Below are 24,418 nucleotides of genomic sequence, written 5' to 3'. Positions count from 1 at the left end.
AAGGATAAAATAAGTTTTTATTTATAGTCTTATAGTAAAGGGGAAAGCCTTAACTTGCAAGACAATTCTTGGGCAGTATGTACAACATACTTTTTATTTCCATGGAATGGAATCAAACACAGACTGGGACTACAGAGTACACGCTAGAAATCAGCAAATGCCAGGAACAGAGTAGGAAAAAGACAAAGAAATGAGGCCTAAACACACAAAACCCTTCACTGGGATCTGCTGACCGCAGCCAGGACCAGGGCTGGATCACACGACGGGAACGGGTTCCAGAACAGGTAGAATGGGAGTAGTGGGGTGAGGGTGGGGAAGGGTCCGCACTGGGGGGCGGGTTTAGTACCAGGTAAATTGCTCTTGGTATTTACATACAAAATCAGTTGGCTCTATTTCTTAGAAATACACACGGAAAGAAAGGAAGATTTGATCATTACTTTATGAATCTGTCGCTTTGCAATACCGACATCATCAGAAATAGGGACAATTCACTCAGATTCAAATTTCAGTAGCAGGAAATAAATATCAAAACATCATCACTGGCCCTCAATACAAAACCTTTCCCCGACCCGATCCTCCCTCCTTGTCCCACCCCCTACCACCCCTCGGCGGCTACCACTTCACTGCTGCCCGCTGTCCCCCACACATACCACACGAGCGTCACGCGGCCCTCCCTAAGGCTGGCTGAGAGAAGCAGGAGTGAAACAGGCCAAAGACTGTGCTGCAACTCTGTCCCCAATTGTTTTTATACCACAGACTTCTTCAAGGATCTGGTCTTTTAATAGGAGCGATAAATAGCTTTTTAGATAAAAAAAAAAATCCTTAAAAAGAAGGGGGATTAATTCTGATTACTCCAAACCGGTCATCTTCTTAAAGTAGAGCAGTCCACAGATTCACAAAGTCTATCAAACAGAGGTGAGGGTGGCCTGGGAGGAAAGGCCTGGGAGGGGCAGGAGTCCTCCGGGCAAGTGCCCGGCAGGGCTGGAGGAGCTGGTGGCTGGTCAGGACACCATGTGCTCAGAGGTCCGGCCGGCCGTCTGTCCTCCACAGAAAAAGCTGCCAAGTTGGGGTGTTTTGGTTTAAAAATTCCTGGTGGGGACAGGGAACCCCTGAAGGGAAACGTTAAAAAACAAAAACTGTGGAAATGGGGAAGGAGACGAGAGCTGTTGTCCAAGAGCTTCTATGTAAAAATAAAATTAAAAAAAAAAAAAAAAAAAGGATAGAGAGAAAGAGGAAAAAAAAAAGTCTCTTAAATGGTTGTGAGGGTTCTAGGGCTGAACTGAAAGGAGGATGGGACGATGGAGGAGACAGACAGTTTGTATTGCTGGCCTGCCCCGTGGAGCTTAGCTGGCCTCCATCCGGAGCTTCTTCCTGCTTTGGGGCTCTTCGGGCTCCGACTCCGAGCTGGAGTCCGAGCCTCCATCGAAGGCAGAGATGGTGCTGCCCTTGGCGTTGGTGTAGAGGCTGTTGTCTGAGGAGGGGTAGTTGGTCTGCAGTTGGGCACTCGACCTCGCCTTCTCCAGTGCACGGACTGAAAGGCAACCAAGCAAGCGGGTTACAGCCTTCTGGAGACTGGGGGAGTAACCAAGTCTCAGCTCAGGGTCCAGCCTGTTCTTCCGAAGGGCTTGCTGGCCCCTGAGGCTCAGGGTGGCTCGGAAGTAACACCCTTCTGATGGCTGTTCCACCCACACGCTTCATTTCCCTCCTCCCTTCCCAGCCAGACCCGGGGGCCCAGTGGACATGGCCAGCCACTCTGCAATGCCACCTAACCCTAAAGAGAAGGCTTGTGATGTCACCGTCCTGCCATGGAAGCTGAGTGTAGAGACAGGAGCACAAGCTCCCTGTGGGACCCAGCAGTGCAATGACAGAGGAGAAGCTGGCCTGGTCATGCCAGGCTCCACAAGGGTGTGAAGGCCACACAACAGCAGGGAAGGATGACATCGGATGTGTCAGCCAAAGAAAAGTTTTGGCTTAGCTCTCTTGTACAAGATCCACTTGGAAAGACAAGCTGGACACTTGGAAGCAAGTCACCAATACACACAGAATACCTGGGCCTTTCGATACATAGCCCCTACATGCAGGCTGCTCGGCCCAGTAACCAACCCGCTGCCGCCTCCCGCTGCCCGTCCCTTGGGGTTCAGCTCATCTTGAGCCTGGAAGGTCAACCCGTTTATCTTATCTTATTTTATCTTATTTTATTTTATTTGAGGTGTTCTAACCCAGGTGGTTACTTGCATTTCCTTTTACTTGCATCTTCCATGAGGGAGGAAGAGAAGTGAATTCCCCAGGAACAAAGAACTTGATCAGCTCTCGCTTTCCCCTGTGGTTGTAGGAAAAGGCGGGTGTGAGCACTGGAGAACAGCATGGGCCTGGCCCATAGGCTGCCCTGATTGGACTACCATTGACAATGGGGAGAGCTCACTGTCCCTGAACGCCTGGAGTTTCTGGTACTTACACAGCACACTCCAATCCAAGGACCTCAAAGCTCTTTTGAGACACCTGATGCCAGGTGTGACCCCTACTGCAGGCAGAGCACCTGAGCCCCAAGAAGGGGAGAGATCAGGTCAGAAAAAAGTCTCCAAATGTCCAACCCCTAGACTCTACTGTTCCCTCACTGGCGGCTCAGGTCCTTCCTCAGGATGGTTCTAACACTCAACTATTCAGGCCCAAGAAGCAGGGCCGCAGCTGCTTATGAGCACACGCTCCGTAACTGGTTCTGACTCTGCAGGCCCAGGTGCGAAGCGCTGACCTGGCCAGAGCACAGCAGGGCCAGCGGCCCCACCAGCTCAGGGGCTCACCTTGCTGCTCCAGAAGAGCATTCTGCCGCTTGAGGTCATCAATATCTTGCTGGTGTGTGTGGTTTTTCCTTCGCATATACTGGATATACTCTGTGGCTTTGTCTAGGATTTGGGCCCGGGATGCCTGTTGCAATAGGAGAAAAAGCAAAGGGAACAAAATAAAGACCTAGTCCAAGCAGTGGGGAAACCAGGCCCTTCTGCAAGAGCAGCCTGGGGGAATGGAAGCAGGAGGGTGAGGCGGGGCAGGGCTGGCTGCGGAAACGGAGTGACTGCTGCCGAGAGCCTTCTTTGTGCCGGTCAAGGTGTCCAAGCTTCACACGGCTTACCCCACAGCGGCACGCTCTGAGAGGCAGCTCCGCCACGAACCCGAGGCTCAGAGAACTTTACTGGTTTGTTCAGTCACCAGCTAGCTAGTGGCAGAGCCTGGATTCAAACTTGGAGCCATCTGACTCCTGAACTTGTACTCCTCCCACCCCCTTTGGTTCTTTAGGTTGCTTTCAAGTCTTCAGCCTGGCTACGTTTGAAAACATTAAAGCAGTACTTAACTGAGAGCTTACGCTACCCACCCTCTGCTAGGGAGAGACACAGGCAGCTGGGCCAGAGAGACAAGAGCAAGATCTCAGGGGGAGCCAGCTCAGAAATGGAGTAGGTGTAAAGCTTTTTATCCAGGTCCCTAGATTTCAGACAAACCCTGACTGCATTAACTATTTCCAACTGAGCCATGCTGCTGTGTCATTATTTCAGCCTTCCTGGCTGAAGAGACTTTAGTGAAAGCTGTCCGAGCTTGATGTCAACACAGGAAGGGCAGGAGATTGGGCCATTTCAGGAAGCAACCACACCTTTACCATGGCCATGGGCAGCCTAGGCACTGCCCTGTGAGAGGAACAAGTTGATAAGCCATTAAAATGGATGTCAGGTTACTCTGCCCCTGGAGGTCCCATATGCCTGAAAGAGTCCCTCCAGGTTGCAAACGTGGCCAGAGTTACTCACAGCCAGGCAGCTAACCAGCCAAACTGGCAGAATGGTACAAAGCCCAGAGGACCGACACCCAGGGCAGGGTAGTCTAGAAGCTGAGTGTGGCGTTCACGCCACTGAGGCTTCTAAGCAGTAGTAGCAAAGCTTCCCACTAACGGTGGGGCAGTACTGGACAGTTCTGTGTTACAATCCTAGCGGGTCCTAACCAACCAGAACACAACAGGGGAAAATGGCAAAGAAAACATCTACACTCAGGATAGCAAAACTAAGTCCACTTGTATTAAATCCTGACAATCTCAACTTACATACCTCAGGCTGGGCTGTATATCAGAGAAGTTTGCAAGGCCTGGATTTATTCACCAGTCCTCACAAGGACTAGAACTTCCAGGCTTTCCTCTTATAGCATGCTTAAGGCAATTTCCTCAAAAGGAAACTGTTCATATTTAACCATTTTTATCTGCTGCAAATGATGTGCAAGGTACTGAGCAGACACTGTGGGGAAACAAAATGTATTAGTCATGGCTTCTTTGGCCCAGAAGCTTACTTACTATCTAGCTGAGGAGATAAATATATCTATACACAGACAAATCACAGGGCAGCACCAACAAGTGTAACTCGAGTAGTACAGATTAGAAAGGCCACGGGAAAGACGGTTTCTGGCTGGGGTGATTACCTACTGTGTGCCGGGCACTGGCCTTGGCTCTGTGTGTGTGCGCGTGCATGCACGGACACACACGTTAGGCTGAGGTGACATCTGTGGGAAAGGGTCACTCCGGGCAGGGAGAGTAGCACAGCAGGGGTACGAGGGTGGAGACTGAGCCAGGTATGTTTCTGGAGTCGGTCAGCTGCCGTAGGAAGAATGAGAGTACCTAGCAATGAGGGCTGGCAACCCTAGCTGCAAGGCTTCTTCAGATGCTGTTTCCCATTTCTGCTGAAGGGAACTTGCTAGGATATAATTATTAGGGGATAAAATGAAAAAAAGGGGCACATAATTAGAAAGGACTAATTGAAATACTCTGCTTCTCTGGAAACTAGCCATGGAATTTAAAAGTACTGCAGGATCGGTGGCAGAGTGTTGAGGAAGAGTTTAGGCGCCCAGGAGACAAGTGCATTCTGGGCTCTGCGACCGCAGACCTAATTTTTCTCTCCATGGCTATTTCTTTTCTGACTAGAAATTCTCTCAGACGCCACCTAGCCCTCCAAATTCTATGCACCCCATCAATGATCTAGCTGCTATGCATATTTTCACCCCAGTCTCTCTTTAAGTTTGCCTATTTTTTTCAACTAACAGTTCCGAGAAAGCAACACTAGCTCTTACTTAACGACTCACTTGCAGCTGGGACAAGGGAAAAACAGTAAGACTGCATATGTTCAGTGATGACTCTTCTTAACGAACGACCACACTGAGGAGCAGCCCATGTGCTCCAGTTTCTTCTTCACATAGTTATACAGGAAACCATGAAATGAAAGTGAGCAGTGAGCATAGCACAACAAACCAAAGAGGTAAAATGATCCTGCAACTGATGGAAGTTTCCATTTCAGGGCAGTTTTCAGATGAAGATACAATTCACAGATGCTCAGAACAGAGGTCCCCAAACAAGGCTGGATTGGTATAAACCCAGCACAAGGCTTCCAGAAGGCTAAGCACAGCCCTTCCTCCGTCCCCTGCTGAGAGCACAAGTATCCCAGGCCACCCCTTAGCAAGTCCAAAAGAATGGTTCAAAATTAACTTTATTTTGCCCTACTTTGAGTACTCACCAAGTAAAATCCAAGAAAAAAATTAGAGCACAAACTACAGAATTCCCCCAAATTTACATGTGTGTCTAGTCCAGAGGTTGGGGGGTAGGGGTGAAAGCAAACTGTTGAAACTAGAAAATGCTAGACATCTAAAATCCCCTCTTCCTGGCTTTCCAAACCATATGAGATCATGTGCCCAGCCACAGGATTAAGGTGTGGGCAGGCCTTTCCGTGCCTTTAGGAGTCTCTGCTATGTGAACAGTAAACAAGAAACAGACAAGAACTTCGGGCTTTATGGCTCGGACTGTGGAGTGGCCCCAGGCTTTATGGCATGGACTATGGAATGACCCTGGGCTTTCGGTTTCTGTCTTCTGAAATGCACTGTTGGCTGAATCAGCTCTGTGTGTGTGTGTGTGTGTGTGTGTGTGTATGTGACTGAGCAGATAGAACTTGGTAAGTCAGTGTGTCCACAGATGGACTGTTGCCTTTGGATACCTAGTAAGGACCTGGATAATTTTTTTCCTGTTAGTTTTTACAATCAAGATTTTAATTCTGATTCTGCCTTTCTGAGAAGAAACCAACAGGGCCTTGAGACAGCACACACTGTGGCTAAGGGGACCAAAGAGGTACTGGGCCTCTTACATAGCGGTGTGAGTTAATGAGAAGGGACTCTTCAGGCTCCTCCTCCACCTCTGGCAGTGATGCAGAAGTTCCCTGGACAGCCTTGCCCAGGTCCTGTTCAAAGGCACGGCCGCATTATGGCAATACGGATGATGATGAGGGTAGTGATGGCAGCAGCTAACACTTACTGGGTACTTATTAAATGCCAGATATCTTCATACAACCTTCTGATGTATTACTGCCCCTATTTTATAAATGAGGAAACTGCACAGAGCTCTAACTTGCTTACTAGTAGGTAGTAAAGTCAGGATTTGAACCCAAGCCTCCAGGACACCTCTACTTTGGGGGCACAGAGGAAGCTGTGGAAAAGATGAACAGAAGCGCACTGACAGCGCCGTCACCGAGAGGAGAGTCTGAGCAGCAGGGAAGGACAATGAAAGAATCACGGGACTTGTCTACAAGATGTCGGTAAAGAGCCAGGTAAGGACTGTTTCCTTGGAGTAGTCAGAGATTCGGTAAATCATCCTTGCACAGGTAATGACCGTAGGGATGAGCTGAAGCTGAAGACTAGTTTTTTAGATTTAGGTTGAAAAAGTGAGAAATGAGAAAAAAGTAGCTTGTAATAACAGCAGCCACTGAAGGAAGATTGTTTTTCTTTTCCTTTTAAAGACAGGTAAAAACCAAACAGGCTTCTAGCAGAGAAACAGCAAACAGAAAAAGCATAGTTTGGGAGAATGGACTGACTCCGGCCCCAGGGGAGGGCAGATGCGGGCTCCCAACAGTGCTGGTGGCTTCATTACCCAACAAGGGCACAACCAAAATGGACACAGGAGAAGACCCGGGGTGGTGCGGCTGAGGTGCCCAGCAGGTTCCTGTCCCGTCTCGGGCTCGTGCCACTGCTGCTTGCATGGTGGCACTCCTGCCCACAGCAACAAGGAGACAGAGGCAAGGGCCAACCCAGCCCCCAGAGGCACCCACGTGAACGGAGCTGTACTCGGGAACGCAGGGCACCCACCCCATGCGCTGTAGCAAGAAACAGACGACATAGGTCACAAAAGGACCCAAGCCCAAGACTTTGATTCTAATTAGAACCTTCTTAAGGCCCCAAATGAACCTTGAAGTAGTTAACGCTAATGTTAGGATAAAATTCAAGGTTACTAAATCCCACTTAAGGTAGTAGCTCTCAAAATTTTTTACATAAGGCAAGAGTTCCACATGTTTCTGGAGATGTAAATCTTATTACAGTAATCTGGATTTGTTTTAGAAAGCAGGTGGACAGAGGTGAGGAAGAGAACGATAGCGCTAGAATGTTCACGGTAGGAACGCCACTGCTGTTCCCTAGGGTCCTAACCCTGACTCGAGAAGTAATCATCTAGGCCATATGTCACTCTTTCTCCTCGACTGTCAAAACCAGATCCTACCAAGCTGATGTTACCACTGCCTCGTTCCCCCAAGAACCAAAACGCCATATTCTGGGGAATGAAAATAGAACCGCTGCCTGCCTCACGAAGGGACATCTGTTTTGCACTACATATTTTAAGGAAACATAAAGCCATTATTTTCTGAAACCTGCACAAGCTTTTATACATATTAAGGTAAAGAGAAAGCTGGGGCAAAGCCGACATAGTTCCATTTAAATAAGCCAGCTTCTGAGAATAAAAATTAAAGAATCTGCACAATAAATCTTGGTCTACATTAAAATAGTTCATTCCAAAATGGAACCCCCATCAACACCAATAAGGGAGGCTGGAAGGCTGGGGGGTCAGAGCCAGCACAGCCACATGGCCCCTCAAAGCTTCCTGCTGGCAGGCCCTCCCCAGCCTGAAGGGCCATTTTATTGATTACTACAAGAAGGTAGTAATCATGCCCTTTAAGGGGCTTAAAGCCAGGAGTCAGACATTTGTTTAAGGGTCAACACAAATCATGTTTCGAACCTTGTATTCTTTTTCTGTGTGCCCTAGGTAGTTTGAAATGAAGGTGTGATATTTACTCAGGAAGGAGAGAGGCACACAGTTCCCCAAAGAGGACATACACCTAGTAAATAAACATGTGGAAAAGGATTTAATCTCACAATAAACAAAATACAAAATCAATTACTACCTTTTGCCTACTAAGTTAGTTCCCCCTCTCCAAAAAACTTCCAATAATGGTAAAATTGGAACTCTTAAAACACACTGTCAAGACTAGTCTTTACCAATATTGCATGATTTCACTCATATGTAGAAATTCAAGAAACAAAACAGAGGATCATAGAGGAAGGGAGGGAAAAATAAAATAAGACAAAATCAGAGAGACAAACCATAAGAGACTCATAACTACAGAAAACAAACTGAGAGTTGCTGGAGGGGAGTAGATGGGGGGACGGGTAACTGGGTGATGGGTATTAAGGAGGACACTTGATATAATGAGCACTGGGTGTTATTTGCAACCGATGAATCACTGAACTATATCTCTGAAACTAATAATACACTATATGTTAATTAATTGATTAAAAAAAAGACTAGTCTTTAGCATTTACTTTAAAAAATAAGAAATGAAAGAATGAAGACATGAAAACAATCATCTTGGAAAGCATATTGGCAACACACAGCAAAATCCAGATGTTCTTACTGCTAGACCCATCAATCCAACTTATAGGAATCTGTTCTATGGAAACTGTCACCTATACCAAGATGGTCATCACTACATTTCTTATATAATTAAAAACTGGGAACAACGTAACTGGCCAACAGAAACATGCCTAATGACTGAATATGAACACTCTATCAGTTGGGCAAAAAGCATCTTCTGTGATAACAACACATTTCACCCACGTAAAGCATGTATACAAAGAAATCAGAAGGGAATATACAGACTGACAATAGCATCATTTCCTTGGTTCTTAGATTCCATCCATTATTCCATGAATTTAGCAACAGCAGCTTTTTGGGGGAGGAAAAAAAAAAGGAGGCAAGTTTCTTTTGATACTCACTGTAAGACAGCACCCAATTTTAGCCATATTAACATGGGGTGTGGAGTGGGGAGATACGTCTGAATTGCACCGTTGTCTAAATGGCTTATTAATAAGCACTTGAAATGTGACTAGACTGAGTTAAGCTGTGCTATTAAGTATAAAATACATGGGATTTCGTTGAAGTCATACTTATTTTTGCATATTAAGTTAAATAAAACATATTATTAGAACTGACCTCATCTGTTATTTTACTTTTTTACTATGTCAACTGGAAAATTTAAAATGCATTTGTGGCTCACATTAAACATGTACAGGGCAACACTTGTCTCAGAATCTTAAGAATAAAGGAAAAGTTATAGCTGTGTTAGAGAAAGAGGGTACTATTTTCTTCTTCCCATTTTCCTAAAATTTTTGCAATTTTGCTACAGGGAAAAAAGAAAAAGAAATACTGAAGGGAAGGCCTAGGAAACAATCCGGTATCCTTCCAAATCTCAATATGGAAAAGCATTAGAACAGCCTCCTGGCTCTCAAGTCCTCTCCACAGGAGTGAGCCCTCCCCTGCTCTGTACTGCAGAGAGTTCCAGAAAAATGGACAAGGCTTTTGCCCTCAAGGAGTGCACCCCTCAGAGGATAAGACTGTCACAGAGGGAAGGGACACACAGGAGAGGCTCCATGAAGGCCATGCCTGCTGGGACTGATGGGAGAGCAATATTGCGGGGTTCTCTGGGCGGTGAACTGCTTGATATGAGTTTGAAGGCAGGCAAGGAGAGAGACAGACTGCCAGGGGAGGCTCAGGCAGGGAGAAACATGGCGGCACTCCGGCAGGAAAGAGTGCACGGGTTGGGGGGGCCCTTGTGCGTGGGTCTTTTCACTGTGAAACCCTGATGTCCTCTGGGTGGTTAAGGCTGAAGTTGGACCTTGAGAAGAGGAAAGAACTCTGATAAATGACATTCTTCGGGAAACAGAGGAGGGTGTACACCTGTCCACAATAAGGGAAGGAGGAGAAAACAGCAGGAAGGCAAGGTGGGTACCTTATTTAGAGCACAGAATGCCAATCTTTACCTTGATGGGCGCTGAAAAGCCTTGGGAAGGTTTTCAGTAGTACATAAATACAGTTTACAAAGAATTCAATAAATCAATACATTTACAGTTGCTAAACCCAGGGCTCAATGGAGACTTGCGCAACTATGGACAACTTAAATTTTTGAAAAAATTATTTTTTCAAAAGATTTATTTATTTATTTTCAGACAGAGAGAGAGCGAGCACGCACGCGTGCATGCATGAGTGGGAGGGGCAGAGATGGAGAGGGAATTTCAAGCAAACTCCGCAGTGAGCATGGAGCCAGACACCGGGCTTGATCCCACAACCCTGAGATCATGATCTGGGCCAAAACCAAGAGTTGAACATTTAACTGGCTGCGCCGCCCAGGTGCCCTGTTGAAAAAATTAATTTTGAAGAAAATAACTGCCTAGGTTGGAGTCTGGCCAGGAAATAACCTTAATAAGTAATGAGGTGAAATGGTTAGGGCTGTGGCTTACTTTTTATTTAAAAGACAATCCCTTCAGCAGCCCCTACATGACACAGAACAGTGCTGCTGAGTGAACGGCATGCCTTAAAAGGTGCCCGCTGGGATAAGCATCTCCCAGTACAACCGGCCAGGTGGATGGGGGCTTCCAGCCTTTGGTTAATAAATACTCACGACACCCTGCTGTGTGCCAGGCACTGAGGGAAGAAATAGGACCGAAAGATGTTTTCCCTACCGTCATGGTACTTCTTATGGTGCAGCATGGCAGATGGGCACACAGTCACCGAGTATCCACACAAATACATGTACAATTACAAATGGGATAAGTGCCCCAGTCACAGCGCTGAGCGAGTTTAACAGGAGACTGACCTTCAGCTGTAAGAATTGTCAGGTTCCCTGGTATAAGGGAGCTACTTGCTATCAACACCTTAACATGTTAAGAAAAGCAGGCTTTAAAATGGAAATGAAGCAGATTAGCTCAGTATTTTAACCTCTTATTTAATGCTCAGCATGTTATCTTATTATTGCTAAGTGGTAGGTATAAATCCTCTCTCCCAACAAGAGAACAAGACCCTCAAGAGGAGACACTGTCTAAGATACCTTTTGAACCCCTACAGTACTCACATGGGTCTTGGGTCTTAATTAAACAGGTGCACACAACCACATTGGCTATTGCTGTTTTGCTCAAGGACTGAGTAAGCCCGCGGTTTCCTCTGGTGCCCTCACTCCATAGCTGTGTACTGGGAACTACCACGTGCCAGAGTCTTTAGTAGGAGCTGACTGGGGCAATGCCCTCATGTTCTCACCCAAAAGGAAGGAATTCTGAACTTAACGCTCAGTAGAAGAAACCCTAGTTTTATTTTCATCTTAGGTTATATTATCTCTTTTTATTATTTAAAAAAATATTTTTAAACGTTTTATTTATTTATTTGACAGAGCATGAGCACATGCATGCGTGTGCGCAAGCACAAGCAGGGGGAACAGCAGGCAGAGGGAGAGTGAGAGGCAGGCTCCCTGCCAAGCAGGGAGCCCGATGTGGGGCTCGATCCCAGGACGCTGGCATCATGACTTAACCACTTAACCGACCGAGCCACCCAGGCACCTCTATATTATCTCTTTTTAACACAGCTCTATCCAGAAAGGAGAAGTCCATAGCACAACTGCCTGAGACAGCAATTAACTATTAAGATAAACAGGCATTTAGGAAGAGACTTAAAAGATGAGAAATTTCTCTACACCACTGGACAGCTACAAATGGCAATGCTGTCACATTCATCACTAGAGTCAATCATGCGAAGGAGACAGTGAGATTGGACGCTATCGGGCTAACTTATGGAGCAGCGGGCAGAATGACCCCCCGTGTGAAGGCGAGCTGATGGGCTGGTCACCAGGTCTTGATCCCGAATAAACAGGATGAGCTCAGTGCCAGCAAGACACTGCGCAACACTCCCTAGGACCCAAACTAGCACCCTTAAAACAAATAATAATTCTGCTAAAAAAAAAAAAAAAAAAAAAAAAGTAATGTCTTCCTGCAGAACAGTTGTTCTTTTTTTTTTTTCTTAAAGATGTTATTTATTTGAGAGAGAGAATGAGCAGGGGGAGCGGCAGAGGGAGAGCGAGAAGCAGGCTCCCCGCTGAGCAGGGAACCTGACGTGGGGCTCAATCCCAGGACCCCGGGATCATGACCTAAGCTGAAGGCAGATGCTTAACTGACGGAGCCACCCAAGCACCCTTAGAAAAGTTGTTCTTGCCCTTACTCCCTTTCTCTGGTTGACCGGCTGATGGTTCTATTTCCATCCCATCTTTCCCCATGGGATGTCCAGTGGAAGAACCACAGCGGAAGTAAGAGACTCAAACAAGAGTTCAAGAGTCTACTTGCTAACATTGGGACCTATGGCGAAACCCAAATGGACCACCAACCAAAATGGTCTATTTCTCAGAGAAGCTACGTGGGCTCAGAAAAATTTACAGACTTTAAATGATCCTCAACTGTCTGAACTTTAGTGTCACCTATGTATGCCACTTCAGGAGAGTATTCTAGTAACAATAGCCCTGGTATGACATATTGCCAAGATTACTGGTTCTACCTAGGGGAAGCTCCCAATGTAAAGATATAAGTATTTAAGCAAGATGTCTTCAAATATCCTCAAGTTGTTTACCCCTCAGCGATCGGCAGGCCTGCATTCTCGTCCCTGTCCAGCTACAGATGGGGATCACGATCTCAAGCTTGCTTCCTCATCTCTGATACAGTGATGACAGCAGGAACAGCAGTCATAGCAAATGTCCAATTCTATTAGTATAAAACCTCACAGAATCGTTGTGCTTACTTTTACGTTGCAACAGAGATGTCGGTTATTACGGATTTTTTTTTTTTTTTACACTATGCAAAAGGTGACCACTTTTTATAATATTTATGTTACAATAAAAATAAAGAAAACAGAGGACAGAGTCCGGGTCTCACATTTAAAACTATTTTTTTTAAAAATACAAGTATCCCTCACTCTTGCTTAGGATCCAATTCACCCAGTATTGGTTCTGCTTTAAAAATCAAAAAGCTTAGAATATGTGTGATAGGTAATTCAAATATTACGTGAGAAGTCAGCTGGAACTTAAAGATGCTCAAAGCAAAAGAGACTGGAGGCCTGCCCGGCAAGAACTGGATCTGAGCTCCTCCAAACTCACAATTATTTACATAATGTTGCAACCTTAATTACTGCAATACAAATCAAGAATTAGCCAATTTCCTTTGGTTCAAATACCATATTTTTAAAAATTGCAACATTTAGTGAGCACTGGTTAGACTGAGAGGCAAAGTATTCTTTCTGTTAGACTCCCTCCAGCATCTGTGAAACAATGCTGGCAGACAAGAAAAATCATACAGATGGTGGAATTCAGGTGGGAAGGGGCTCAGCGTGACTTTATTCATGCTTAGTGTGAAATATCTGGATTATAACACAGAACAGGATTCTGAGATGAGAAAGGCACCTGGTCAATTCCCACACTAGGGTTTTTTTAATGGGCTCCAGATAACCTGGCCCCTCGACCACGCCTCTCCCCTAGTCTTGCTACTTCTGTGACCTCATTTTCTGCCCCAGTCCCTTCACTCATTCCACCCCAGCCACTCTGGCCTCTGTTCTTGACAGCCCAATGATGCTCCCAGACAGATGCCTGGTTCTTCCTTTCACTTCCTTCAAACCTTTGTTCAAATGTTGCCTTGCCAGTGAGTTTTCTTCTCTGCCCTACTGAAAACTGCAACCCTTCCTTCCCTGTTTAATTTTCTCCATAGCACTTATCTGACATGCTATATATACATAATGTTATTAGTTCACTTTCTCTCTTTCCTCACCAGAATAAGAGCCTCTGCTTGTGTGGTTTGTTCCCTGCTGTTTCCCTAGTATCTAGAATAGCTCCCGGCATGCAGCAGACCCTCAATAAAAATTTGATGAATGGAGTGACTGAATAAATGAATGGGCCACAACAAATGACAAACTATTCAGTTTGTAAGGCTACCAAATGTAAACTGTTAACTTCCTTGAAGAAACAGGACAACAGGATTTAGGATACTGTGATTTTAAGGACTTAAAGAAGAACGTTATGGCAATGCAAAATATGGTGGATAAGGAAAAAGGTATAGTTGAGCTCCTATGACGAGCTTCTCCCAAAGTGTTCTCCAACTTAAGAATGCCTAAGAATCACCTGACTGCTTGTTATAAATATACCCCCCCCCCCCCCGCCTGCCTCCAGAATGGCAGTCAGTAGTGAATCCAAAGGGAGTGAGCCACAGGCCACCTCTTAGGAAACACTGCCTTGGTGCCACTCCTGGTCAGATTTGAGACTTAAGGGAGCTCTGTCCTTTTAGTTCACCGAAGCTGTTTTAACTGATACCACGGCATATGAATAAGCACTGTCAACAGCTCAGACAAGCACAAGAGATAATTCTCTGCATGTGGGTACTCTAAAAGGATGAGTCTGTCTCTCCATCATAAAGATTTCAAGAGTGTTGTGCCCAGGAATGTTGTTATTCTAAGTAAGCACCTTAGTTCAAGGCCACTAAACCAAGTTCACACTAAGAAGGCCTAACCCATGGCAAATTCTGGTTTTGCAATACTAGGTATTCACATGGCCTGTTTTGTTTTTTTCATGAAGGTCAGACCTACTCCGTGCTTCAGCCACACCTTAGATAAGGTATGAAGCACATGATCTACCAGACCGGCAGTATAAACAAAGTGAAACTACAATGGTTCTAAATTTGATTCTGGATAACCAAACTCAGGACCCCCATCCACAGAGCTAAATCAGGAGAGTCATTCAAAGCGTACCTCAGAGCAACGGTTTTTCTCAAAAATAGGTGGCTTTAAACACTGGACCACTGAATAAAAAAAACACAGGTCCTCTTTCCAGTCTGCCATTCATACCTCTGGATTGCTGTGGAGAGCAGCTGGCTACATTCTACGTGAAGGATATAACTAACTGTACAAACAGATGTTTTCTCCGAAGTCCAAGAAGTGACCCTAACCCATAGGCTTTTTACTCAAAGCTTCCAACTTTGTTTTTCAAATGTAGAAACAGCTGGTGCCTACCTCTCCAGGGAAAACATTAGTTTCTGGAAAGCCATCAGTGGGGCGGAGGGAAGCAAAGACCAGTTATTTTTTTCTTTCTATTTCATATGGACATCTATCCTTCCTTAAGTCTTTTGTCCCACAGCTTAAAATGCTCTTTATATGCCTTGAAATAACAGCTGCTGGAACTGGAAGATCATCGGTGTCCAGGCTGGTTCACATACACTCCCTGAGAGGTCTCATTTAAAATAAGTACTAACTTCGAACCATACGAAAGAAATTCTCATGGAGGTCTAGGGAATCATTGACTTCAAAAATCCTTCATGTTATCCCAAACTTCTATGGACTGTTCTCTGTACTGTGTAGTTCTAACCATTTCTTGAATGAGTAATTTATTATAAATAATTCTCATTTTAAAGGATAACTCCTACTAATGTCTTAAAAGCAGCTCCATCACATCTGTCATTATTTGTTAAGAACAAAGTAGGTGTGTAATGATACCCCAAAGAATCAAAAATGAAGGAACTCACATAACTGGAATATCTCTGATTCCATTTCTTTCCAGACAGGTGAGTGCCCTGGTAAGCCCCTCAGCAAGTTTCAAATTAGTGGTGGCCATCAGCTTTCTCAATAAACTCACCTTCTCTCCTTGGAGTGATGGGACCGAGTCCCGCAAACTGTGAAAGCTGTCTTTGATGTGGTCCCTACGTTTTCGTTCCAGTGCATTATGATGAGCCCGTTTGTCAGCCTAGAAGAGTGGGAGAAAGAGCACATTAGCAATGTCACTCCTTTTGCTTGGTATAGGTGGGTGGGGGAATAGCCTGGAGGTATATGCTGTCAGCGCTGTCCCTGGCGATTGGGCTGGGAAGGATTTGTCGAGGTGGGCAGTTAGGAGTCTCCAGAATTAGGATCTGCTAAAGGGGGAGAAAGGGGTGAGCAAGGCTTGCGACAGGAACATCCAAAGTAGCTCGATGCATCCAGCTCATGCATAAGTAAAATAAAAGTTATTCACGGGGACAAAGTGTAATTCTGCAACATCAGTCTTCCCCCACAACTTACTTATGTGACAGAACAGCCGCCAGTCCATGGTTGGGAAGTGACCAGGGAAAAGCTCTAGGGGGCCCCTTTATAAAATGTGATCACCCCCACTGTAAAAGATTTCCCATGGTGGGTGCCCAGGAAAGGAGTAAGGTTACTGGTGCAGTGTTTCTTTCCATGTGAATCCCATCACCATGAGTCTGCTCTGGTCTCCACCTTGCTAAAAGTGACTAATTTACGACCTGCTCACCAAATTCCACAATAGAAACTAAAACCTCTAGAAAACCCAGATGCCATGAATCTGAGATTACGACAGAGCTGATAAAGACACCAACCACATTCTGAGCTCCTGCTTTTTTAAAGTGGATCCACGGTGCTATCCTGCCAAGGGCTTCCCCTCACACACACTGTGCCAGAAAGGTTGTTCTTAGATAGCAAATCATCTGACACCCACATGCTCTGAATAAATTTCCTCAGGCACCTGTGGCAGGTCAAGTTTATCTGGCAGTATCTAAATACCCACGGACCAAAGTCTTTATCCTGTCCTACTTAGCATCACAAAGAACTATCAGCTGGAGAAGGGCGAAGACTGGCGACAAATCAGCAGCGGCAAAATACTCTGGCTTCAGGCAAAAGAGAATGCTGGAGAGCACTGCAAGAGAGCTTCAGCAGATCCCTAAAAAAAAGGGCATTTCCCTCCAAATGGAACACAGATGCTTAACTTAGTCTAAAGCAAGAACTTTTATCACATCCACACTTTGGGAATTATGGAAAATAATATACTTTGAGAATTTACCCTGAATATACAAGGTCGCACTGAGCTAACCTAGAGAGCAAGTCTGTATATGAAGTTTGAGTAGCTTTAACCTACCCAGAGAACCAGGAATTTTACATATGAAGCAACAAGAGTAAATAACTTCGCTTAGCACAAGAATGCCTCAAATGAATCCTTGTACTAGACAAGATGTACAGACAAAAATCCATAAAGACAAGAGTTGTGGGAATAAAAGGACTTGAAATTCTCTTATCTAATCCTAAGTCTGAGACTATAGAGAGGAAGAGGCGGCTGGGAGCAGCTGTGGCAATTGAAGTCACTTCCTGGTCTCTCAAGCACAACACCTCACCTACAGCTCTACTGAACTGGACACCTGGTTCCCATCAAAGCCATGGCTCTACATAGCATAGCAACTCATTTTGAGGGCAGATGCCCGGGCACTTCTAAAACCCTTCTAATCTTGTTAAGTCTGAATTCCTGGTAAAGTGTTTGCTGAACTCAGTGACACATGGAATGTATAGGGAAACTGAGGGAACGATCAAGTTTGGACACCAGATAACTTGAGGCTAGAGGGATATGCACTGTATCACACAGCATTAGAACAAGAATGTCAATGCCTTCTAACAGCAGTATGAAATAACTAGAAGGAATTGAGGATATTTAAGTACCTAGTCCTTTCCTAACTTACTGGCCCCTCTAGTGAACTCCACGGGTAAGGTGGGCTGAGCTCTAACCTGGACACACCTAGAGCACTGAGAAGGTGGAGATGGCATTTGGCATCTACCTTCCTCTCCATTGTTTGCTACGTACTCCCAGGACGGTTTATTTACATGCAAATTAATTGCCCAGCTTTGGTCTCCAGCAACAGCTCAAGATACTCCTGTCTACTAAATCACCCTGATTCCTGGCCCTCCTCCCGGCTTAAGAGCTGTGCACAGAAGCAGTGACAGGAGAGTTACCCACAATTCCTCTTGTTGATACAAATAAAATCCTAATTGTCTGTTTTCCTTCTGGGAGAGTCCTGCAAATCTCAAAAAGTTAGAATCAAGTTGGAGTTGGTTTCACTCAGGCCTGCACTAGAGGGTGGAGCTAGGTATAACCTAACACCAAAATCATCCCCGCAATGCACTACCCCCTTCCCATTCACTGAGCCCTGAAAGGACGCAAACGGACAAGTCTTTTGGTTAGAGGATTGTTAAGTGAACTTGGCTGTGGACCATCAGTAGAAATCTTGGCTTCTCATCTGGGGAGCCAGCCAAGTTTGAGAAGTTGGCTCAACAAGGAAAGGCAGCAGTCCACTGCCTGGTAGAAAGCCTGGGCTGGGGACTGTTGTTCTCGAAGTAGTGGATGGAATTTCTGTGGTGCTTCCAGGCCCAATTTAACTAGCAGAAGAGTAGAATCTTAGACCAATCCCTGCTGCCATGTCCATCCCCAAGCTGCTACTCTTAACCAGAGTCAATTTCAAAGCTCTCAGAGACAATGGCAATGATGTATTTTCTCCTCCCTAGGCCTCATTTGAAAGAGCAAGTTAAAAATATGCAGAACTAACATGCCGAACTCCAGGCAACTCTATACTAAATGATACCTCTAGTGGCTTGAAAGAGCAGATGAAAAACCTTTACACAAAGCTGAGAATTCTGTTCGGGAAACATTTCCAAACCACAGAGATCCATCCAGCCCGATAATAATGCTCTCCTGTCCCCCACTTCAAATCATCTAAATGGAGGGCCAGTTGCCAGGCTTATCACTGCTTTGTTAACGGTCTTCACTTGCTGGCAACCCTTTTTGAAAGGGCCAAGATTTCAGAGTTGAGAATGAAAAACAGGGTAAAGACGTGCAGTGCAAAGCATCTGAGATCCTCCCACAAACTCAAAACTAGTTAAAAAGTGGGGGGGGGGGGCCATGGGGGAAGGGCTAAAGAACTGTGTGTCTTAAACAAATAAAGCTCAACTCAGAAATTAGCCAGCTTTCTGTCGCCTGTACTGAGAAAGATGTTAGATAATGAAAACAAGTGGTACCAAACAAATTCTAGGAGACAGCAGAGGTATTTCTGGGCTGCACAGCAGGCCCCAAATACCTCCCTCTTTACATCCTATAGGAGCAGTGGCTGGATGCTGCCACTCTTCAACTTCACTCAATTTGGAGTTTCTGCCAAAAAGCCCTTCCTTCAGGCATCCCAGGCTAACAGAAATCCTGAAGGGCTGTGTGATACTGAAGAGTGGCCCACAGATGCTCATCAGGAACTCCAGTACCAAACCGCTTCCAGCTCTGACGTCTCTGCCAAGGTTTGTACTCAGCCTCTCGGTTTTATTTCCACCAAACTTTCCACACTGGCAGCCAGAGCACAAATCTTCACCTACAATTTGTCCACCTCTGACACTAACAAGCACGTGTATCTTAAGTGTTGTTAGATGCTGAAAGCAAACATTATTTTATTAGCCAAGACATTGCTAAACCGGCAGGAGGCTATTCAAGCTAAGGAGGTCTGTTCAAAATTGAGGGGAATCTCTTTAAATTATTTCCTTCCAACTTATTGCATAGAGAATGCATCTTCATTCAAGGCATTACATCAGTTAGCAGCCTTGTTTCCTGCAAGTTCTAGGTAGGAAAATAGCATGGGGAAATAAATGCTCCATTATTCAAGGACGCACAAGGTTCTTTCTCCAGAAAAATGATATTTCTTTCAGGCTACTTGACATCTAATGCCATCTATAAGGAGAATCTTAATTCCCACATTAAAAATGCTCAGCCTATACCACTAAACATCTACTGCCTTTAAGGATTTCAAAGGTTGAATTTTAGAGAGGAGTGCTGCTTATTATTAATAAGCTATTCTTATTAAACACAAACACGGAAAAATACACAAGTTCAAAATTCTCATCAGAAAAGATCTATTCACTACTTCTGATGGCAAGCAGATAGGACAAATAAAGCTGAATTTCTAAGCAACTTTATTCATTTTAATCAACATGAAAATTGCAACATGAAATAACAGGCAGCTAGGATGAGAAACTCAAGAAGGTCCTTAATAAAAGATATAAATTTCAACTTTCCAACACCTGTCCTGCTGGAAGCAGACCGCCTGCTATGTATTTCTAACATCTACTAAATACATGTTTTTGAGGCTTTTCTTTTTTTTAGTATCATTTGGTGCCTGAAAGAACCTGGGAATGCTATGATCCAAATATGCTGTCAAACCATAGCCATTTAAGAGAGCAAAAATGCCTTGATCATGTAATTTTAATTGAAAACCAAGCTGGATTCCATGATCAACTAATTCCCCATTACGGGCATCTTGATAAAGAACTTTAAAACATAAGATCGCCCTTTCCTCTAACAAACAGGCGTATTTAGGAAGCAACCCTGGCATCTCTGCATCACTGTTGACATTCTGAAGTACACACAAAGTACATGCAGCGTACAGCACTTCTGAGACGCAACCAGTTCCAGGTAAAACAGACAGTCGTTTCCTGAGGAAATTCCAATCTCAGAGGCGACCAAGCTCATTCCCTTCTACCTAGATTACAATTCCTAAAGAAGCAAAGAGCTCTGAGAAGTTAAAAATATTTCCTATGAGGAACGTCCCCAAGTGAAACTGCACCAATCTGTTTTCACACCCCCAACATACACTGTAACTGCAACATATTCAGCTGATATGGAGGATAAGCTGCTGAAAAAGGCTTTGGGTTTCCCTCCTAACACACCAACCCTACATTTCTCGTATACTTTCATTTTTCCCAAAAGGAATTTCCCAAACACAAATAAAACAAAAGGATCACTCTGTATGAAACATACCTGTCCCAGAAAATTATCTTTAAAATGTAACCTCCTCCCTCCAAAAAATAGTAACATAGCATCGGTGGGATTGTGAGGCGTATAAAATTCAGTAATAAAAATACTGTTTGGGATTATTTCCTTCAATAAAGCTTATTGGTCACTGGAGAAACTGTTTTCCGTTTGCAATGAGGCAACAGAAAAAAATATTCGTCAAATCAGTTTCACTTTCTGTTATAGTTAGCCTCACTTCCTAACTGTCCTTGCTGAGAATCTTACGTTTCTCACACAGCAAGTCTGTACCTACTGTAGTAACATTATAAAACACAAATGAGGGCCTCTTTTTCCATTAGGCCCACAGAACCTTTTCCAAGTAACTTTTTAAAAGGTCTTCTATAGTCCTAAATACTTGTTCAGTCCATATCCTTTTCTGAATTAATACCAGCTTAAGAACAGTCTCCCCCAAATTTTAAAAAATATTTTATTATCTATACTAAATGGCAGGAAATAAACTGATGTATTCAGAGGAAAAGAAAAACCCCAAATCCTTTTTACCCTACTTTTCACAGTAATTGTTTGATGTACTATAAAATTTATCTATTGCTGCTTCTCTCTGTGCCACTGTGATTATTTTGTGCCAGGTAATATTTAAAACTCTCAGCAAGTAGACGTGTCAAATTAAAAACAGAGGGTCAAGTCCACTCCCACTGCCCACCTCCCCAAATCAAAGAGAAAAATCCTAGGCACCTTAACACCAAACTAAAAATATCTAGAAAAAAACAATGACATTAGCATTCTAGGAGAGTGGAAACATTTTAATAATTTAATAAAGCAATTTACATCAATACCCATGTGGATGGATATTTTGAAAAGCAGAAAGCTTTCAAGAACTGTAAGCCAAACTTTCACAAAGAAAACTTTCTCTCACTGGAAAGCCAATGTAATTCCAAGTCAAATAATGATTCTGCAAAGAAGGCCTAACCAATCCCTATCCTCCAATCCTGATCAAGCCCTGAGGCACATTTTATAACTGGAGACTTGTGGGGGCAAAAAAAAAAGTGTTTTAAATAGACTGGATCCCAAACATGAAACTCCACATTCACATTATTAAGGATCAGAGTGACCAGAAAAAAGAACTGGATTTCCAAATACATGCATAAAGGTAAGTGTCTGACAATATTTCAAGGAAAAATAAAACAAAACAAGCTCTTTTTAGTGATTATTACCCAGGGATAATTTTAAAAACCCTCTGGAACAACTGCATACTCCAGATTTTACAGAAAATATCAGCTGTCAATAAACAACATTTTTTCTTAATGCCTATCTGCTTGGACAACCTGCAGAAACTCTGCTTGCTCTAATGAAGAGCAGGAACAAGAAGGAGGACTTGCTTTTATCCTGGGATATCAGAGGTATCAAAGTGGCATCCTGCATATTCTAACAAGTTCCCAAACAACTTGGTTGTCCCACACGTCATTTCAAAAATCAGAAAAATAACATAAAAATCTGGATTTCTAAACTTTCTTTAAAAATAGGAAGATCTGGCAACAGTGAGCCCTTACTCCCACATAACAACAACCCACTGGAGTTTAGTGCTGCCTTTTCAGAAGAGACATGTGCAATCCAGAACCCCGTCCTCACCTCTGCTCTTTATTCCTGACGATCTTACTGCCTGGGCCCCCCAGAGGCATCTGAATTTTTGACCTCCATTCTATAAACTTCGTACCGTTCCCATCTGTCAAGTGTTAGAAACTCTGATGTACTTCTCTTCCTCTCTCTGACTCTGATTTATTTTGTGTCTATTCTTTTTTTCTTTCTCTTATCTATTCATGGAACACCCACAGTACTGTCCGACTGGAAAGGCATGAGACTAGCGTCAACCTAAATCCACAGAACCATCTACTGAGAACATTAATATCAAAACCCTGAGAAATCACTGATAACATTGTATGGTCTCAACCACCACCTTATAAGCAAATCTCTGCGATGCCACTTCTCCTCAACAATTTTTCTATTTTTTTAATACCTCTCCTTCAACTCAAATAGTCAGACCAGAATAAGCTGTTTGTGACACTTTCATATTCAACCTTTGGTTCCTCTACATTTCTGATTTTTGTATCAGAATAATACCAGGTTGTGCTAGATTCTATAGGTCTACAGCAGTCACATGACCACAGGACTTTTGGTTAAAGATGAATTTTTGCATGTGGCTTCAGCTTCACACAACTATGCATATATGGTTTAGAGCCTGCTTGTTCCAAAGTAAATCCGACTACTTTGCCCCGAAATAATAGTTTACTTCAGAATGACATTTCTCATTCTACACTTACATAGTGACAGCTAGATCCCCCACCTGGAAACTACAGAACGATTCATTTCTTTGCAAACAGCTCCTTTCACTCACCTACAGCACTGAAACTTATCACCTGAGAGTCTAGAATGAGGAGATTTGCAAACCCGCCACCCCCCACCTAGAACCCCAGAACAAGGCCCCGCCTCACCTTAGCGGTTAACAGGAGAGTTTACTACAGTATTAAGAATAATAGAACAATCTCTTTTTCTCTCTGACCCCAAAAAGGACTAGAACTGAACGGAAATGAAAATGAAATGGAGAGTAGGAGACGTACCGCAGATTGAAACCTCGGTTGCTCTTCCTGGAATAAGAGAGAAAAAAAAATAGAAAATATAGAAGTTATTTTTACACTTCACATTCAATAATAAGAAAGAAAATGCCGGCGGCGGAGGAAGCGGCGGGTGGGGAGTCAGCCCGACCCCCCTCTCTCCCTCCCCACCCCACGCCCCCTTCCCCCCAGCGGGATCCGGTAGCTGGGCAGGGGGGTCCCGAGCGCCGCCCCTCCTTCCGGGATCCGACTCTGGCCGGAGGGGGTTCAGAGCACTGTCTCCTCCCCTCGCACCCAGCTCGGGGCATCTGGGCACTCCCACTCCCTCTCCGCCCTCCCTCAACCCCCCAGTATCCGCGGGTCACGGGATGAGGGTGATTGCAGACCGAGGGGGCAGGTCCTGAGCGTCGTCCCCTTCCCCGGGATCCGGACAATGGGAACCCGGGCGCACCCCGTCCCAGTCCCCCGGATCCTGAGTGGGATAGGGTGGGAGCCGGAGGCCGCAGCAACGTCCTCCACCGGGGGAGGTGGGGGTCCCAAAGGCCGCGTGTCTCCACCCCACCTCCAGTCCCAGAAGGCCGCTCAGACTAGGAGCCCGGAGGGGAGCGAGCCGGGAGCGCGACGGAGGCGGTCCCAGCCGAGGGGGGGAAGGGGAAGGAGGAGGCAGCTGCTCGGCCCCCTGCCGCCGTCGCCCCGCTGAGAGCCCCGGCCGCTGTCCCCGCCTGACAACCCGCACGGGAAGGAAGAAGCCCCGGGACTCACGTCGCTCTCCACCTCGATGTCATCGTTATCGCTCATTTCCTACGGCCCAGGGAGCGGCCACTGCAGCGGCGGCGGGGAAGGGGGGAGGGGTGGAGGGGAGGGGGAAGTCACCGACAACAACAAGCCGAGTCCCCCCCCACACACACACACTCACTCACTCACTCACTCACTCGCTCTCTCACTCACACACACACACAACACGGGCGAGAACCACCTCCTCACTGCAGCACCGGATCAACGGCGGCACGCACGCCCGGTCGGCCCCCTGCCACGTGACCG

General features: G+C 45.1%; 1 protein-coding gene across 9 annotated transcripts; it reads right to left on the bottom strand.

Annotated features, from left to right (window-relative positions):
- MAX (MYC associated factor X) lies at positions 1-24,418 on the bottom strand. Of its 9 annotated transcripts, none has more exons than XR_008961370.1 (6): positions 24,140-24,389; positions 23,384-23,410; positions 15,810-15,917; positions 2,799-2,922; positions 2,236-2,320; positions 1,424-1,531 (listed from the first exon to the last, which is right to left on the bottom strand). XR_008961370.1 is itself a non-coding variant. In XM_026486872.4 (5 exons), the coding sequence occupies exons 1-5, from the start codon at positions 24,173-24,175 to the stop codon at positions 1,344-1,346; spliced, it is 483 nt and encodes a 160-aa protein (XP_026342657.1). In that variant the 5' UTR covers positions 24,176-24,418; the 3' UTR covers positions 1-1,343. The 9 variants fall into 9 exon arrangements, 6 of the variants coding, with proteins under 6 accessions (XP_026342657.1, XP_057174436.1, XP_057174437.1 ...); XR_007190250.2 differs by having other exon boundaries at positions 1,444-1,531; positions 2,220-2,320; XR_008961371.1 differs by having other exon boundaries at positions 1,469-1,531; positions 2,232-2,320.

The sequence above is a fragment of the Ursus arctos genome, unplaced genomic scaffold, assembly GCF_023065955.2.
Source record: "Ursus arctos isolate Adak ecotype North America unplaced genomic scaffold, UrsArc2.0 scaffold_25, whole genome shotgun sequence".
In the NCBI taxonomy this organism is placed as follows: Eukaryota; Metazoa; Chordata; class Mammalia; order Carnivora; family Ursidae; genus Ursus; species Ursus arctos.
This window is presented reverse-complemented; position numbering and strand designations above follow the sequence as displayed.

Excerpts from the sequence above, each read along its gene's own strand:
- MAX (XM_026486872.4), bottom strand. The coding sequence starts at position 24,175 with ATGAGCGATAACGATGACATCGAGGTGGAGAGCGAC. Across the intron at positions 2,923-15,809 it reads CATCACTCCAAGGAGAGAAG|GCATCCCGGGCCCAAATCCT; the intron begins GTGAGTTTATTG and ends CTATTGCAACAG. Across the intron at positions 1,532-2,798 it reads TGCTCTTCTGGAGCAGCAAG|TCCGTGCACTGGAGAAGGCG; the intron begins GTGAGCCCCTGA and ends GTTGCCTTTCAG.